This window comes from Cricetulus griseus (genome assembly GCF_003668045.3).
Source record: "Cricetulus griseus strain 17A/GY chromosome 1 unlocalized genomic scaffold, alternate assembly CriGri-PICRH-1.0 chr1_1, whole genome shotgun sequence".
Lineage (NCBI taxonomy): Eukaryota > Metazoa > Chordata > Mammalia > Rodentia > Cricetidae > Cricetulus > Cricetulus griseus.
The window spans coordinates 158,082,002-158,101,650 of record NW_023276807.1 but is presented as its reverse complement, the minus strand read 5'-3'; the positions used below and the strand labels follow the sequence as shown (position 1 = coordinate 158,101,650).

The window sequence follows — 19,649 nt, the reverse complement described above, 5'->3', positions numbered from 1 at the left end:
ATTATCCAGCACAATCGACCCCTTGTCAATTTGACACAGAACATTTTTCAAGAAACAACTTATCCTTTCTTGGTGGCAGGGTGTTAGTGTTGTGAGGATTCATTGCCAAGATCTGATTATTACATATGACAAATATAAAACATGAATATTGGTAAAATCCCCACAGTCTTTACAAATTCATACACATTAAAGTTCAGTTTTCAATAACATCAGGTCTCCTGTTCCACCTGCTGAGTTGCTTTGTACAATATGAGGTCTCTCACCTTTCCTTATTGAGTCTTATTTTGTCCTGACTGGCTGTCATCTCTTGGAGATCTGTTCTGAATTAAAAGACGGAGGGCGTGGAAACATGGGAAAGATGGGAGTTGTGTGTGGGAACTAGTGGATTGGTGGGAAGGGAAACTGTACTTGGATGTATTGTCTGAATGAAGAGCTGTTCCTTACTTTTAGATTTACGGGGTTTAGTGTATGTTTGAGACAACGTTTTAGAGCCCAGGATGGCGTTCTACACACTAAGTAGCCAAGAGTGGTCTTGAACTAATCTATCCTCCTGCCTGGACTTCACATGTGCTGGTCTTACAGGTGAGAGCCTGAAACCCAGTGTGACTGAAGCACCCTGGGAAGCCATTTGAAATTGTGTAACAGTGGGTAAAGAGGTTGTGGTGGAGTCCAAAAATCAGGAAGTGAAATCCAGAGCTTCTTACCGTGCTTTAGAGCAGGTTGTGCTGTTATTTGCTGCAGATGTGGGCAATGAAACACGAACCACTAAACTCAAAACCCATGTGTGTTTTACTGGGAAAGGGAGTGTAGGGAGGGGTAGTTGTTGGCCAACCGGGAGCGGGAATGGGAAGACAGAGAACAGGTTGGAGGCACTTGCTTAAAAGGGAAAGCTTGCACACTTGTACAGAGTCCTTAACAGCCATGTAATGCAACATAGGGTTCTTTGAGCTGTCTAAGTACCTGAATGCTGGTGTGCATACCTTGCCAGTTGTCAGGGGGAGGGGTCAGCATAATGCCAGGATACCAACAAGTGCCTCTTCAAATTATGATTTTGTTTTGCTCACTGTTGCTAATTCAGTGGTTTTGGGTTTCTTGTTGTTGTTTTGGCATTCTATTTTTATTTCTTTGCATCCCCACTGCTGTTTCCTCTCCTTTCTCTCCCAACCCTCACCTCCCCTGTGCCCCCATCCATTTCTCAGTAATGGGAAGACATAACTGAAATAAGGGACCAGCTAGAAACCTAGTGCAATTGAAACTCCAGGGAATTCATGAGGGTGACCTGAGCTATGGGGGATACAGAGCCTGAACAGGACACTGCCTGTAACTAGACAAGATTTCCAGTGGAGGGATTGGAACACCAGTGCAGTCACAAAATCTTTGATATACAATTTGTCCTGCCTACAAGATGTGCAGGGGTAAGGCAGTTTAGAAATTGTGGGAGTGGCCAAATAATCACTGGTCCAGCTTCAGACCTAAGCCATGAGAGGAAGCCCATCAGAGAAACTGCCTGGAGGGCTAGGACCCAGAGGCAGTATAGCCTAGAAGCCTAGGATGGAACCAAACACCACTGACAAAAAAAAGTCAGTGAAATGATTCCTAATGATATTTTGCTATAATCATAAGTGGGTACCTAGTTCAGGTCTCAAAGAGGCTTCATTAAGCACCTAAAGGAAACAGAAGCAGAGACCCATAGCCAAACATTTAGGCAGAGCTCGAAGAATCTTGCAAAGGATGGGGAGGAAGGTTTGTTGGAACCAGAGGGGTCCAGAACACAAAAACCCACGGAAACAATTAACCAGGGATCACAGGGCTCACAAAGACTAAACCCACAACCAGGGAGCCTGCATGGGAGTGACCTAGGCCCTCTACATTATATGGCATTTGTGTAGCTTAATCTTCATGTGAGACTCCCAACAGTGGGAGCAGGGGCTGTCTTCTGGAACTCTTCTTCATACTGGGTTGTCTCTTCAAGACTTACTACAACTTGATATGCCATAATTGATTGAGATCCATCGGATAACTGTCCTTTTATAGAGAGATATAGGAATATTTTCAGTTAAAAAAATCTCATCTCTTAAAACCCAAAATATCTTTTAGAAGTTCACATTCTGTCAACTGTGGGCTCCTGTCAAATCAAAATTAAATAATTTCTTATTTCAAGAGTAAAGGACAAGTGCACAGTCACAATCAAAACAAAACCCAACTGCCATCAGCGAAAATAACTCCATGTCCAAGATCTGGATCCACTGACTTACAGTGATCTGGGCTCATCCAAATGACTGGGGTCACTTCTCAGTTCTGCCCTCTGAAGTTTCTCTTTTAGGTTCAGGCCAGCTCCACTCCACTGCTACTGCTGTTCTTGGAAGTCACCCCATGGTACTGGCTCCTTCAAAATCTTAGGGGTTTCTTGCTGCAACTGGGCTGCACTTGCACCAATAGCTTCTCCTAGGCTGACTGCAGGACTCTAACCCTGCCCACAGTGGCAAGCCTCAGCTGTTCCCCATGACTCCTCCATGCCTTCAAAACCAGGACCACCTGGGTGATTGCTGCACTAGCAAGTTCAAGCTGCCAGCATGAGGCACACACGACCTTGAGGAAACACTTCTCAGAAGATTTCACCTCAATCATGCCGGCCTATTCTAAATCTCAGCTCATCATTGAGTCCCAGCTGACCAGCATCCATAGCCCAGCAAAGCAGAAGTTTCACTTTAATTGTTCTGATATCTTGCCAATCACAGCTGATTCATCATCCCCAGCTAAAATCAGAATCATTCTTAACTCAAATAGCCAGAAGATTCTTTCTTCCTTCTGAAATTTCACAAGCCAGGCTCCACCATTTGCACTGCTGTCAAAGCTCTTATCTTCCAAGCTCATACAGATCATCCCACTCAGCTCTCCACACAAAATGGCGTCTCTAGCCCAAAGTTCCAAAGTCCTTTCACAAATCTCCCCAAAGTATGATCAGGTGTTTCAAGCAATAACTCTCACTATTTGGGTACAAAATTCTGTCTTAGGATTTCAATTGCTGTGATAAAATTTAGATCACCAGCCCAGGGTGGCACCATACACAACAGGCTGGGCACTCCCATCAATCAGAAAGAAAATGCCTACAGCTGAATCTTAGAGGTATTTTCACCATTGGGATTCCTTTGTCTGAGATGACTCTAGTTTGTATCAAGTTGATATAAAACTATCCAACACACACAACAAAGTAAATCCCAATCCAACAGACTTTCCTGTCTTAATAGAGACCAAGGGAAATTTCCTCATCAAGAAATTTAAGGTGATTCTCTTTGAACACATCTCCCCTCCAAAACTTCTCATTTTCCTTCAATGAATCTATATTCACTGCAAGTTAAAAATAACAGAAAAAAATGAAAACGAAGATGCTGGCAATGTAGGCGAGTGTCTGGAGTATTTTCCTAGCAGGCAGGAGGCCCTGGGTGTTCTCCATCAACACATTTGTTAAAAGGCCAGTGCTCAGATTCATGACCCATCACTTAGGACATAGAGGCAGAAGGGTCACTAATTATTCAAGGTCATCTGAGATACATACTGACTTCCAGACAAGCCTGTGCTCCTGGACACCATGTTTTAGAAAAACAAGACCAAACCCACAGGCAGCATAGCCAGAAATATTAAAGTGACTAGAATCAAAACCTCTGGAAGATACTCAAGTAACAGCCTGTAATAACAGGCTGAGGCTGACTTTGGTGACACATGCTAGTGACTCCAGAATCCAGGAGACAGAGTCAGGATTGTCGTAATTAAGAAAGCAGAGCAGAGAGAAGGAGACCATGGGACAGAGCTTAGATTGAAGGGTATTTCATTGGGAGGAAGTGAATGGTAAAAAGGGGAAAGGGGGAGAGGAGACCTGCCTCTGGTAACAAGAGCAGCAGAAGAGAAGAGAGGCAGAGAGAGGCAGAGAGGGGGAGAGAGACAGAGACAGCAAGATGGGAGGTGGGCAGGGCACTTTTGAAAAGGAACACAGTGAATGTGCACAGGTGGCTCTTAGTGACTGCAGCTGAGGGTGTGTCCTGTCAGAACCCCAAGGACAGGCCAGTACAGATGCCTGAATACTAACAATAAGGACCACAGATTCCAAACAACTCAAGCTGCTCAGCAAGGTCCTGGAGAGTCTGGGTAACAAAACAAAACCCTGGCTCAAGCATGAAACAATCACAAATTATCAAAGAAGAACATGGTATTTGAGTTTAAGGCAAAGCTTTGTTTGAGTTTAAAGCCAATGCCTAATCTGCAAATACGGAAACAAAAATTCTAAGTCTTGGGCCATTCTGGGTTTATTGTCCTGAGCAGGAAGCAGCTGGCTGGGTGATAGAGGGGTGTGACGTACCAGAGGTGACAGGGTTCCTACCCCAAGAGGCACAGCAATTGGCTGTGTACCTTCTCGGCCTCCTCAGAAGCTTTTATGCACCTTCCTCCTCACTCCTCCCATTTGCTGCCCCAGCTCCTCCCACAGCTACAGTTGGATTCAATGACTAAGGCTCCATCCTCTCAATCCATCCTAATGGGCTCCTGTGTGTGTGTGTGTGTGTGTGTGTGTGTGTGTGTGTGTGTGTGTGTGTGTGTGTGTGTCAGGTGTCAGATCCACTACTAGCAGGAAAGGTGTTGGATCCCAGCCCCGATGGGGTCTCTGTGAGTTGCTTGTCAGTCAATAACCACAGGTGCATCCTGTGTTTTAGTCCTGGCTTACAGCCCTGGCCTCCACCCACTATAGCTGGGAAAACACGAGCTCTTCTTTCAGGAGCTCTTCCACCTGGGGTTTTTCCACTGTTTTGTAACTGTATATAAGGCTGTTCTCTCCCTGGAAAACAGCAGACAAAGAAGGAAAGATGAACATTGCACAAGCTGCTGGAGGACTCTGCTTTTAACTAAATCTCCAGGTTTTCGCCTGATGCTCAGACTTAGTCGGGACATGGACACCACAGAAAGGGAGAGAACTGAGGCTATGGAAAATACAAGGACTTCTTCATACATCTACAGCACAAACAATCATATCTATATTTCTTCTTTTTTAAAAAATAATCTTTCCATTTACTGAACCAACTTTCCTGAGAGGTAGGCTCCCTGGCCAGGTGATTGATAGGCAGAGTTGCATCAATTCACAAGGTAAGGCATAATAATACAACAGGATGTTATAAGCTGGGCGTTGGTTGCTGACGCCTTTAATCCCAGCACTCGGGGGGCAGAAGCAGGCGGATCTCTGTGAGTTCGAGGCCAGCCTGGTCTCCAGAGCAAGTGCCAGGATAGGCTCCAAAGCTACACAGAGAGACCCTGTCTCAAAAAACCAAAAAACAAAAAAAAAAAATCCAAAAAACAAAAAACAAACAAACAACAAAACCACAAAAACCCTTCGACAGATTACAAGGACAGGGTTCTCCCCCAGGTCAGAGGTCAAACTCACCCTACGCTATGCCCAAAACAGAGTAGCTTTACATTAATGAACTGAACAAACTCCTCATTCCTCTGCCTCCCTCCTGTGGCATCAGTAACAGCTGCTGTGATGAAATACCCCAAGAGAAACAACTGAGCTGTGGCACAGTCCTCATGCCTCACTACTCAAGGGCATGCTGTCCATCATGGCAGGAATGACATGGTGGCAAGAGTGAGAGGCAAATGGTCAGGCTGTGAGCACGAGGAGGGAGCAGAGAGAAATCAAGGGTGGTACAGAGTTTGCATTGCCTTTCTTGTACAGTTCATGACTGCAGCACATGGGGTGATGACCTCAGCCTATGACACAGCACCTCCACATTGAGAGTGCAGCTTCCTGCCTGACTACTCTTTCCAAAACACCAGCAGGTATGGTTCCTTGATGAGTCTAAAGCACCAAGGTGACAAGGCTGTCCATTAGATAAATGGTTATTGTTTTGTTTTTCCAGACAAGGTTTCCCTGTGTAACTAAGGATACCCAGGAACTCTGTAGACCAGGGTAGCCTAGAACTCTCTGAGCTCTTGTCTCTGCCTTATGAGTGCTGGTATTAAAGGTGCGTTTCATCAAGACCAAATTCCTACATTGTTCTCAACAGGCAGAGAGCAGTGGGTGTTTTCACTGGAGATGGATTAAGATGCAAGGCTCTGGCCAAAGGGACTGAATACCTCCAAGTATTTCATCTTTTGGATCCTAGCAACATGGGTGATGAAATCCTCACAGGTGAAAGCCTCTCACTTTTTCTAAAATCCAAGGACTCACTCCACCACATCATCCTAGCACAGTGCAACCCAGAACTCACTCTCCTGAATTCACAGAGACTTCTCTCTCTTAGGTGATTAGAATCTATCTAATTGACACTGAATCTCTTTTTCTAAACCTTGCACCTCACCCCACCTCCAATCAAAAAGGTCCATTGGTCTACTTTTGGTGTTTAGTTTGGTGTGATGCCTAATTGTGTTAATGGGATGTCCAATTGCTATGGAAACTCACCTGCAGTGATTTTTTAAATGAAAAGTATAATAAAACATAATTTGTTTAAATGAAACATTTTTGATCTACAAAACTGTCAAGATGAGAATATAAGACATGCAATAACAAAGTATTTGCAAAGGGTACATTTGATAAAAAAAATGGTATCCGTGGAAACATGAAGTTCTTATCACTCAACAGTAAATAAACAAGAAACATAATTAGTGAGTAGACCAATGACCCTCTTAGAAGAGCACAAGCACACTGAATATTGAAACATGGAAGAGATTCTTATCCTATGTCACCCAAAAATGCAATTTAAAACACTAATGGAGAAGGGCGCCAAGTCTTCACCCTTGGTGGAGGAACTACGGGCAGTGGATGGCTGCTGAGAGAGAGTCACTCTCCTTTCAGGTCTTGGGTGCTGATTGATTGTCTGTGCCCCAGAGGATGGACACACACCTATACGCATGTCGGTAACAGTAATTGAACTCAAGAGGTTGTTAAAGACAAAAATGAAAAATAAAACATGAGGGGCAGGACAGATCGCTCAGAGGATAAGAGCACCGACTTCTCTTCCAGATGTCCTGAGTTCAATTCCCAGCAACCACATGGTGGCTCACAACCATCCATTATTAGGTCTGGTGCCCTCTTCTGGTGCAGATATACATGGAAGCAGAATGTTGTATACATAATAAATAAATAAAATCTTTAAAAAAAGAAAAATAACACATGAAATTGGCAGAGAGACAGGGTGAGGTGCACTGTGAGAGATGGAGATAGTGATGGGTGGATGGGCATTATCAAAATGCATTGCATAAATGTATGGAATGGTCAAAGAATTAAAGGAAAGGTGGGGATTCCATTATCCATTTGTAGAATGCCCAGAGTCAGGCACACTAGACTTTCCGTCTGCTAAGGAGAGCACTTAGTACCAGGAACTGGAGAGAATACAAATCGACACAGCAATTTTGAGAGAAAATTGGCCTATTACTTTCTTTGTTTTTGGCGGGGAGGGTTTGGAGGGTTCAAGACATGGTTTCTCTGTGGCTTTGAAGGCTGTCCTGGATTAGCTCTTGCAGACCAGGTTGGTCTGGAACTCATAGAAATCTGCCAGCCTCAGCCTCCCGAGTGTTGTTCTCTTGTTTAAGTTTAAAAAAGAAAAAGGCACAAGATGAGAAGTGAGAACCAGTGATACCCATAGTTTATAACAGGTGGGGGAGGAAGAGCCAGAGTGGGAGTGAGAGAGATGCAGAAGAAGAAGAGAGAGAGAGCCGAGAGCAGGGGGAGGGGGGAATAAGAGAGAGCAAGAGAAGAGAGAGAAGAGAGCTTAAGTGGGCAGAGGTCTGTCTTTTAAAGGGGTCCTTTACATTTGCATGCAGACTTGGTTCCCATGGAACCTGGACCTGACCCTGGTACAGGCCTGAGTGGATTCTGCCAGCTGATCTGACCTCACCTTTATGTGTCCAATGATGTACTTTGGTTTCTGTTCTTCTGTCTCTATCATTTCTACCTATGTGCCTACCCATGGGACTAGATTCCATCCCCAGTATCAAGTAAATTAATAAAATAAACCACAGCCTCTAGTGGATTTTTCTTTTTTCTTTTCTTTCTTTTTTTGTTGCTGTTTTCTTTTCTGACTTTTTTGTTATTTAACCTATGGGATTCAACATATTATGTAAGACATCAATAGCCCTTTATTTTATTGTAATTAGTATATTAATAATTAATTGTTTGAAACAACATTTCTCTGTGTAGACCTGGCTGATCCACCTCTGCCTCCCAAGTGTTGGGATTAAAGTTGTATGCCACCAAAGCTGGACTATAATTGCTATTCTTAGTTTCTAAGACGAGACTGCATCTGGAATGAACTAAAACCAAAAGACCTGTGTACACCTGAGTGATTTTTTTTATTACTTAATCCATCTGAGGTGGGAAGAGATGGAAAGACATATGATCATATATCTTTACATTGTCCATAATTTCCAAGTGAAAACAATAACCAGGTCATAATTTTGCATAATTGGTATAGCTATGTAATATTCAAAAGCATTACATATTTAACCAGGTCATAATTATACCTAAAGTGATATAACTTTCCATTATGGAGCTACAAATGTATTTAGATAAAAGACAAACAAAAACGAAATAAAAATCAAAGAGTAATGTGTCCAACCCAGTAGCTATAGCAACGAAGAGAGGCTGGTGTGCCACCTAATGTCAGAATCCAGAAAACAATACAGCAGACTCACCACAGAGCAAAAGGAGCATGTACTAGAGGGCAGAGGTTGCCACCTTGTGGCAGAATGGGATTGAAAGTCTGCTCACCTTTTGGGTAGACAAGATAAAATAAAATCACCAGTTATAAAATGAAGAAATCAAATAAGCAACTACGACACACTGGGCCAAACTGTCTGTTATTCATTTGATCATTGGTACAGTTGATCCTCTATTCATTGAAGCAAAACTGCAGGATTCAATGTCTCACCCTGGCAGGGTGTTGCAGCTCATCCTACAAGACAGAATTGTAAGTTCACTTCCCATGAGAATTGAACATGGTGAGGTGGGATCAGCATCTCAGGCCAGGTAGGGATGGCAATGTGTTGAAAATGACCTTAATGACACTTCTCTGAGACCAGGGTCTATTGGGGAGTTCTAACATTGACTGATAGAATTGAGAGGGGCTCAGGACTTAAATGGGTCCCTCTCACCCCTCTCAATTCTAGGAGTTTTAGATGAATGGTGCATAGGAACTCATGTAGACGGCTCTACTGTGATCCTAGGGGTTACAGTGAGTCACTGACTCGGTTCTCAAGGGAGTCTTCAGGTGCCTACAAGGAAAACAAGCATAAAGTTCCTTGAAGAGTTGGTTCCTCTTTTGGATGGCTGGGAATGAGGTTAAGAGTTACCGTGTGGTCTGCCATCTTTCTAATCATGTGATGATAACTTTGCCTTTCTTGTTAAACACCATGATCTCATGTCTATATTACATAATAGCATAATGATGTAAACTATTGCAACATTTAAAATTCCCTTGGTCTTCTCAATTCAAGCACAGTTCCACAACAATCTTAGGTTCAGAGTAAAATCCAGTCTCTCTATCAAATTCAAAACTAAGTAATAGGTAAGCCAATAAAATGACAAATCAAGAAATTCAGTGTTGTGTAGTTAATTAGCAAGTATAATCTTTATGTTTATCCAACTTGGAGGGAGGGGGATGGGTGTTTTCACAATTAGTTTGATTCAATTAAGGAAATGATTGAATTTTATCTATTGAATTAAAATGGTGGACACTGAACCACCCTCAAATGGCAGCTAGGGGTTGGAAGGTGGGGCTGCAGTAGGGAGGGTGAGCAGAGAGGTATATAAATGTTTCAGGAGCACAACCCAAGACACTCTGAGACCTGGAGCTGGAATAAATGCATGATTCAGCTGGGATAAGGGACCTGTCCTAAGTGCTCAGAACTGGTGAGTAATTGTCCTCCCTTGGGTCTTGCAGTTTGATGGAGGGTCCTTTAGAAAAAAGATTGGACACAAATTTTTGATTTCTGGCTCCAGCTGAACACACTGATGACTTTGGGCACAATTTTAAATGAAGTTTTACCTTCATCTGAAATGTCTTTTTATGATAGCTTATTGAGCTCACTATGATTATTGATTGTTTTGAGAGAACGGTTTTCTGGTTATTCAAACTGACTTAAGTAGGTAGAATTGCAATGGTGAAGTAGATCTTGCTTTGGGCTTTGCTTTGCTTTGCTTTGCTTTGTTTGTTTGTTTGATATGGTATGGTTCTGTGACACAGCATGGCCTGAAAACTTCAGGAATCCAATGCCATCATCCACCTTCGTAAGAATAAACTAAACATTGAACAACGAAAGCAGTTTTTTTTTTTCAAGAAAGGGTCACTCATAAGTTCTTTTGACCTAGAATTCATGAGTCCATTATGGGATAGAGAGGCTCCCATGCTGCCAGTGGGGAGTCTGGTTTCAAATGACCAGTGAGAACCATGGTTTAAGTTGGTGTTTCTACCATTGTCAGAGCAAATAATCTCTGACTTGAGCGGTTCCTGTGCTGGGTGAGGAAGATTTCTAAACTTTGTCCTGATAATTAATGTTGTTCTCTGAATGCTTCTCCAGGACCTTTCTGACTGCAGACCCTTCATGATGAGCCTTCAGACCCCAACCCCACTCCTGAAACAGGCAAGGCAGGCTCTGCTGAGAAATGAGGAATTGGCCATCTCTGCTGTGGAACAACTGCCCATGGAGCTCTTCCCAGCACTTTTGAGGGGCGCTTTCAAAGGCAGACACAATAGGATGGTGAAGGCAATGGTGGCAGCCTGGCCTTTCCCCTGCCTCCCTGCGGGGACATTGATGAAGACCTCCAACTTAGAAACCTTCCAGGCTGTACTTGAAGGAGTAGACATGCTGTTGGCAAGAAACTTTCTCCCCAGGTAAGCAAGAACCAAGTACTGGAGACTGGAGCACATGGGTACACTTCAGGGTCCGGTCGAAGGGCATGGGAAATGGCTCAGAGGCTTCTCATGGTATCCTCATGCAGGGATGCAGGGTCTTGAAAGCTATTGATTCCTTGTAGTAAGCCAATGGAGTGGGGATTAGAGCTTAGGTAGAAGAAGCCACAGTGCAGTTCGACTGCCCTGGCATTCCCACATCCACTAATAAAGGGACTAGGTAGAAACAGAGTAACTTAGTGGAAGGAATACAGTCATGTCTACAGATAGATGCAGCCCAGGGGAAGCTTCCATAGCACACAGAGTTCCCATATTAGACACTGGGTGCTGAAAGAGACTTAGTCACTGGAAGGGGAATAGCTGATATTAGGGATCTGTAGTGAAGTTGTCTCACTGTTGGGTCCTGTCAATTCTGCTGACACTAGACACCTTTTCACCCACAGTAGTAACCAAATGAAGGTACTGGATCTCAGGAAAGTACGCCATGAGTTCTGGACCATATGGACTGGAAGAGAGGATGGGGACTGCTCATCAGAGAGTGGGGATGAGGAGCAAGTAGTGAAGGTCCTTCCAAGATATGCAGTGAGACGGCGTCTGAAGGTCATAGCTGACCTCTGTCTCAGATGCAGACTGGATGATGAGCAAACATATTTCTTGCAGTGGGCCCAGGAGAGAAAAGGCTCCTTACAGCTCTGCTGTGCAAACATGAAGATCTGGGATATGCCTCTATTCACCATCAGGGTGATCTTGAGTGTTTTCCAGCCATGGCTCATAGAGGAACTGGAACTGCATACAGGGTGGGACCTGTCCACAGTGACATGTTTTGCCACCTAACTTGGCTACATGAGAAATCTTCGCAAACTCTCCATGGCCCACATCTACAAAAGCACCATTTGGCATGGCAACAGGACAACAAACAGAGAAGAGAAGTGTGTCATGAACTTGGTGTCTCAGTTCTCCAAACTGCACAGTCTTCAGCATCTCTCCTTGATTGGCATCTACTTTTTGAGAGACTACATGAAACAGATCCTCAGGTAAAGAAAGATAGAGAGCTGGGTCTCCTTCTAGAGCAAAGCTTTCCTTAAATTAAGGATTAGTGGATGAATGGTGCCTCCCTTCACGGGGTACATTACGGTGAAAGTTGGGCGTAGTTGATGTAGTAGACATCACAAGGCAGAACCCGATGGTCTACATCGATCATGTGGTCAAACTGTCCTTGAGCTATGAATCCCCTGTGTCTCTTTATAAGCACCAGGGTACACATTTTCCTCCAAAACGTTTTGTTTGAACTAACCACCTTGTTTATCCCTAGGTGCCTGAGAAACCCTTTGGAGACTCTCTCCCTCACTGGCTACTTTGTGTCAGAATCAGACTTGAATTATTTCCCTTCTTGTCATTGCCTATGGCAGCTCAAACATCTGGCCACGAGAGGTGTGGAATTATGGGCTTTAAATGCCCTGCCTCTCCAACTTCTGCTAGAGACTGTGTCACATACTCTACAGTCCTTGGACTTGCAAGGTTGTATGATGGAGGACTCTCAGCTCACTGTCCTCATCCCAGTCCTCAGCCGGTGCACCCAACTCACCAAGATTAACTTGTATGACAATGACTTCTCTGTGCCCATCCTGAAGGACCTTTTGCTGCACACAGCCAACTGGAGCAAGATGAATTGGGAGCAATATCCTGCCCCATTGGAGTGCTATAATGACTTTGGTTGTATTGACACAGAAAGATTCCTCCACCTTTGTCCTGAGCTCTTGGATGCACTCAGGGCCCAGAGGCAGCCCAAGGGGATTGTGTTTGCTACAGATATCTGCCTTCAATGTGGTGTGCGTAGTGTCTATGACCTGAGGCCCAGACTTTGTCCTTGCTGGCAGTAAATAAGGAACATGACTTCCAGATTTGGATGCCTTGTCCCTGGGTTTTCCTAAGTTATTAGCCTCCTTTGTATGTTCAGGGACTGGAAAGTCTCTCAGCTGGCTTTAGGGATCTAATGATCCATGGAACATATTTGAAGTCTTCAGTTGTGGTCTCTTTATTAAATGTGTTTTTGAAATGTCCCTATGCCTACCCATTGCAATCTCGATTTTCTGTATAAGGAAGCACCAATAAAATAATTCTGTATCACAGTTTTCTTCTTCATTGGTATCTTTCCTAAACACATAGAGTGATGGTCCTCTGTTTAAATGTCATATTGTTGTCTGAATCATATACACTAACTCTTTGTAAGGACTCTGGACAGAAATAAAAATGGGAACAGCTAAATGTCTATAGTGACTCACTTCAAGAATGGGGCAAGTAGATACACTTATCCTCTAGTGCACACTATATATCCACGGTAGCCTGGGACACAGAAAGCAACACTAGTGTCAGGGGGATGGCTCAAAAGTTAAAAGCACAGGGGAGGCATTCTTTCAGAGGGTTCATGTTCAGTTTCCTGTACCCATATCAGGTGGCTCACACCTGCCTGTAAGTCCAGCTCCAGTTGATGGAATCTGCCTGAACACCTGCATTCAAGGGCATCAATCCACACAACACATGTATGCATGTGTGTGTCCTTAAATGATAATTAATTAAAAAGACAAGTTTAAACCAGATGGTGGTGGCACATGGTTTTTATCTCAGCACTCAGTTGGCAGAGACAGGCAGATCTCCCTTAATTGGAGAACAGCCTGATCTATGAGCTAGTTTCAGGACAGCCTCCAAAGCCACAGTAAAACCCTGTCTGGAACCACCCCTCCCCCACAAAAGCAAAGTTTGTGAGTAAACAATCAACCCCCTAGTTAAAATAGATATACTCAGTGGAGTAAGGTTGGCGGGTGCTTGCGTGGTGCCTGTGAGGCCTGGGCTCCACCTTCAGCTTTACATGGTTTCACAAGTACCTGGAGCTTGAGGCTGACTTTCAGCTCAGTGTTGAACACTTGCACAGCTTTCATTGGGCTCCTGGGTTCTCTCTCTTTCACCATGGATAAACTAAAGAGTATGAGTGGCTTGCACACATAAAGGACTTGTAGATATGGAGTCACAAGAAATCAGGTGTGTATTTCACATAAACACAGTACTGCTTAAGTGTCACCTTTTGAGATTTAGGTTTCAAAAAGAGTTTTAATAAGGATTGGGGATTGAGTGCAGAAATCAGTAGTGGAGTTCTGATTTCTAGTCTAGGTACCAAGTGTAAAGGTAAAATTTAAAGAAAATCAATGGAGAGGTTTTTGCATTAGGCCCGAGAGAGAGAAACAGAGAGAGAGAGACAGAGAGAGTGAGAGAGAGAGAGGAGGAGGAGGAGGAGGCAAAGGAGGAGGAGGAATAGAAGAAAGGAAAGGGAAGCTAACAACAGGAGAGGAGAGGGGAGGGGGAGCAATGGGAGGGGAGGAGATGGGAAGGGAGGAGAAAAGAGGAGAGGGTAGGAAAACATTTTGTGCATTGCTTGGTATGTTGTCTGCAGAGCATATGTGTGGTCCTGGTTTCCATCCCCAATGTGAAAAAGCAAATCAACCAATCAATCAAATATGGAAATCTGCGTCTACCCCTTGCATTTGTTCCTTTTCTTGTGTAATCCTTGGGAGTTGACTACAAACTTCCACATGTTTGCTGACCAATCTACAACTCACCAACATACTTACCGTTTCTCATTTATGTATACTTCAGACTTCCCCATTTTTGAGAACAGAATATATTTTATGTCTATGTAAGAGAAGCTCATGTTCTGTGCATCTCCCTGATTTTTTTCTGTCTTATCAGCTGCCCTTGAATTTACTGATTTTAATTTCCTCTACTGTCCAAGGCCCTCAAGTCAGTGCCCGGCTGGTCACTAAGGCCTAGACCTGACAGGGCTTCTGTTCCCACAGCCCAGCTCTGCTACAGCTGCAATATGTAGCTTCAAGTTAAGTCTCTATCATTCTATTTAGCCATCAGACTCAGAAATGGAAGGCTGGGATAAGAACTTGCTAGCTCAGACAGGCTGAGTAGCAACAGGCTGACATTGCTTTTTGGCCTATGAAATGACAAAAAACATGCCCATTCTCTCATCCCAGAGCCAAGAGGAAGCTTCTACTCTAGTCCCCACACTTCCTTCCTGTGTATCTTCTGTACCCAAGTTTCTGGATTTTCTAGGCCAATTCTGGTCAGCCAGGCGCTCCTCCACACCATGATTCCAGATAGAGCTTTACTGTGCAGTCTCTGGAGAGTAAGAGTGTGGTAGATCAATATATCCCACAACATCTCTCTCTGTCTCTGTGAGCGTGTGTCAGGATGCTGTTGGAAATGGTCCTGGTCTCTCACAGAGCCCTTAAGACTCCTGCACAGCTCTGCACTGACTCTCCATGTAACCCTTTCTGGGTTCATTTGGAACAAGTCTCAGCCTGATTCTTTAGGAATAAATGATGCATGCATGCAGCAATAAACAGGCAGTCCGAGGACAAATGTTACAAGTCAGGTCCCTCCTTCCATCTGTGCTCTGAGCATGAAACTGACAATGTTGTCATTGGTGACAGGAACTTTACAGTTTTGACTCATCTTACTAGCCCCTGAAATGGAACTTGTAAGAGATGTTTGCCACACAAATGTCTCTTGCTTTTGACAGTGGCACAAGTGTCTTCATAAAGTCCTGTTGTGCTTTATGGGGAACACTAGGGAATCCTGAAAAAGAGGAGGAAGAATTGTAGGTGGCAGAAGGATGGCAAAGGGGCCTGCTAGGAACCAAAGCCCTCTGCATCTACGTGACAGTTGTGTAGCTTGTCTTCTTGTGGGACTTCCAACATTTGGAGCATGGGCAGTCACAATGTTGTGGCATTGTACCCTCATCCTTATACAGGGTTGCCTCAGCCAGTCTTCACCTTGTTATGCCGTGTCTGGTAGAAATCTCTGGGAGGACTGCCCTCCTCTCAATAAAAATGGAGGAGTCGATGGAGGGGTGGGAGTATGCAAAGAGGAGATGGGGAGGGACTGGGAGGAGACCAAAGAGGGCAAACAAGAAAATGAATAAAATATATTTAAAAACTGCTGAGACATGTGATTTATCTTTCCTAGGGATGAGAAACCTCACAGATTTATACATCATTTGCATATAAATAAATCAATAGCAATTAAGGATAAGAGACTACAACCTTGAAAGTGACATGGAAGGGAAGAAAAGGGAGGAATTGTATGAAGCAGACAAAGGATGTCATTATAATTTTATTTTAAAAAATATCTTTGGTCTCCAAGGGTCTCCATTCTATAATAGTAGTGTATTCCATCTGTATTCAAATGCAAAAAGGCTCCCAATAATGTTTATAATTTTTTCCATTAAGAACTTTCCATTTATAGTTTGCATTTTGGAGATTTTATTTTTATATATGTAGTGTGTGTCTCTGTGCGTATAGGCTGGAGTAGGGACCACCAGTGGCCACTGGAAGGCTTAGGATCCTTTAGAGCTAGAAAATGCAGGTGGTTTGAACAGCCAGTCATGAGTTAGGAAACCAAATTCTGATCCTTTGCAAGAGCAGCAAGTCCTCTTACCTGCTACACCATCTCTCCAGTCTAGACAGTTAGTTACTACACAATTACTACCACTTAGCAGATTGGATAATCCAATTAGAACGAAATGGAAGGGCGGCTTGAACATTGCATCAGAAAAGGAGCCCTTGTAGTTATTAAATGTTATTGGACACACCCGATAAGTAAAGTTTGCATCCCTCTCCTGCATCCTGTAAAGAGGGACATCTGGTATTTTCTACCTTGTCTCCAGACCATTGGTGCTATGTCACCACATCTCCAGACATCTTACTCCCAGCTCTGCTGCAAGACTGCAGTACAGCAAGGTCCCCTGTGCAACTGGGACCCCTTGAACTCACATTTCTCAGATAGAGCTTTCCTCTTGCTCTCTTAGACTTGCAGACCAGCTCTGAAGACCAGCAACCCCTTTGGGACTGGGTGCTGTTCTTTTGGAGTCTTTGCACCTGTTTCAGCACTGTTCTTGCATTTGTAAGGTCTTCTGGAAATCCTGTAGTGTCTTTAGCTCTTAGTTGTTCTGAATCGGGATCCCACTTACCCTGGTGGCTCTGACTACATCTGAGGAAGACTTTGAACTCCTTCCTCCTCCACTATTGTGCTTGGATAACAGGTATGAACAACCACAGCTGCTGTCCTGTGGAGCTGGGGGCCTGGGATCAAACCCAGGGAATTCTTGATACATAGGCAAGCACTCAACCAGCTGAGTTACATCCACAGATGACTCGGGAGAAAGCTGGGATTTGACAACAGAATATTCTTCAAAGTGGAGTTTCAAAACAGCCTCTTCATAAATTGAAACCATAGCTCTAAAATATAAGCAGCGTCACTAACAACCACATAACCACAAGTTTCCTATTGGCTTTGAGGTGGAATATTTGCTTTGTATGTAATGATACCATTACTTCTTCAGTTCCTTGACCTATGGCCAGGATCCCTGTGTGTTTTTTATTATATGTGTTGAAAGGAGATCAGGGAGATCCCCTGTGAGCTGGTGACCAAGAAACTTCATTTTCAGGGTTCATGACCTCATATTGAAACTGTACCTAGAGGAGATGAATCAGAGAGGGAGAGGGATTCAATCCTTTCTATGTAGAACTTCATCTCTGTGGCCCTGATGTATGTCACCCCACCATCATAAACTCTGTTGCATATGAAGACTTAGAGCCTATGTGAGAGCCTGGCATGAAGAACCTGGTTACAGTGTCCTCACCTCTCCTCATGCAGATGCATTGGTTATGACAAGATGATCATTGAATAGGTCTAGTAAATATTCTTCTTCCTAAGAATGTTTTGGTCTGTGGGCACTGACTGTAGGTAAATTATATGTTCCAGGTCAGCCTGGTCTACAGAGTGAGTTCCAGGACAGCCTACAATGCCACTGAGAAACCCTGTCTAAAAACCCACCCATCCCCCCAAATGAGTTCAAGGATGGCAAGGTACAGTCAATATTTTTTTAAGTGTCACAGAAAAAAAAATAAAGATCATAGCATGTGTTAAAACACATCCCATTTACTCTGCAATGCTTTTTCCCACTGCTATCTTTGATATACACACAGTGTGCCCTAGTACAATGAGTATCCTGGATTAAAAACCTCTCCAAACCCAAACCTCCTTCATAGGTGTGTCTGCCTTTTTCACTTTAAGACCATACATAAATTCTTCTTTGTAGACACCACGAGATGGCAAGTTCATAAGTAACACTCCCTACTTTACTGCAAGCATCACAGACAAAGCAAGCTTTGTTGTTGTTGTTTTGTTCTGTTCTTTGCCTCAGGCTGTTCTTCAGTTTACAAAATGGCTGAAGATGACTTTGAACTGATCCTCCTGCCTCCAACTCTTGAATTCTGGGTTACAAACCTGCCCCTAGCAGGTGTGCTGAAGTCAGTGCTGGGCAGAAGACTCAGGGTATTCTGGTTAGGTGTCTAGGAACTAGGTGTATCGACAACATCCTGATCACCACTTTAATAGAATCAAATCATCTTCCTGCCTCCCCCTTTTGAGTAGCTGCTACTTTAGTTTACTGAAGGAGCATAGAGTTCATGGCGTGTGCTCCAGAATATATTCCTGAGTGACTAGGTATTTTTCCTAGGTTCCACGGATGAATAAATTATGCATTCTTTATACATGTATTACCAGTAACAGTTTCAATTTTAATCTGACTAAAAATCAGAATGACTCTGGTCACATGATCAAATTCATCAAGTTATAGTGATTCATAAGAGTAATCCTAGAAAGAAGAATCCTTGGACAGTTCCAAAGCAATCTTACCTTCAGGTTAAAATCCAGTCCCTCTATCAAATTGAAATCTAAGTAATAAATAAGCCAATAAAATGACAAATCAGCAAATTCAATGTTGTGTAGTTAATTAGTATTATTTTTATGTTTATCCAACTTGGAAGGAGGGGCATGGGTGTTTTCACAATTAGTTTGATTGAATTAAGGAAATGATTGAATTTTATCTATTGAATTAAAATGGTGGACCCTGTACCATCCAATCAAATAGCAGCTAGGGGTTGGAAGGCGGGGCTGCAGTAGGGGGGGAGGGAGTTGTATAAATGTTTCAGGAGCACCACCTAAGACACACTGAGACTTGGAGCTGGAGGATATGCATGATTCAGCTGGGATAAGGGACCTGTCCTAAGTGCTCAGAACTGGTGAGTAATTGTCCTCCCTTGGGTCTTGCAGTGTGATGTAGGGTCCTTTAGAACCAAGATTAGACAGAAAATTTTGATTTCTGTCTCCAGATGAATACACTAATGACACTAGGCGTAATTCTAAATGAAGTTTTACCTTCATCTGAAATGTCTTTTTATGATAGCTTATTGAGCTCACTATGATTATTGATCCTTTTGAAAGAAGGGTTTTTTGGTTGTTCAAACTGACCTAGAACTGTCCCTTGTAGTTCTGTGTAGGATGGAAATCAAGACCCGCCAGTTTCATGAAGCTGAGATCCCTAGAATGTTCCTTTGTACTGTGCTACATTCAAATTAGTGTTTCTGTGTAACTTGGGCTCAAGCAGACCTCCAGATCAAACATCTTTGTTTCTTTTTTTTTCTTTTTTTTTTGTTTTGTTTTTTATGTTTTGTTTTTTTGTTTTTCGAGACAGGGTTTCACTGGGCAGCATTAGAGCCTATCCTGGCATTCGCTCTAGAGAACAGGCTGACCTCGAACTCAAGAGGCCAGCCTCTGCCTCTGCCTCCAGAATGCTGGGATTAAAGGTGTGCACCACCAACGCCCGGCTCACATCTTTGTTTCTTGGCTATTCCT

General features: G+C 43.4%; 1 protein-coding gene across 1 annotated transcript; it reads left to right on the top strand.

Moving 5' to 3' along the window:
- The first annotated feature begins 10,527 nt into the window (after positions 1-10,527).
- On the top strand, positions 10,528-12,961 carry LOC113837863 (PRAME family member 12-like). The gene is made up of 2 exons (XM_035453448.1): positions 10,528-10,871; positions 12,202-12,961. The coding sequence occupies exons 1-2, from the start codon at positions 10,546-10,548 to the stop codon at positions 12,767-12,769; spliced, it is 894 nt and encodes a 297-aa protein (XP_035309339.1). The 5' UTR covers positions 10,528-10,545; the 3' UTR covers positions 12,770-12,961.
- Positions 12,962-19,649: the final 6,688 nt, after the last annotated feature.

What these genes read in the sequence shown, in the direction of transcription:
- LOC113837863 (XM_035453448.1), top strand. Translation starts at nt 10,546, where the DNA reads ATGCTTCTCCAGGACCTTTCTGACTGCAGACCCTTCATGATGAGCCTT. An exon ending in GCAAGAAACTTTCTCCCCAG is followed by an intron (nt 10,872 to 12,201) that starts GTAAGCAAGAAC and finishes GTTTATCCCTAG; the next exon opens with GTGCCTGAGAAACCCTTTGG.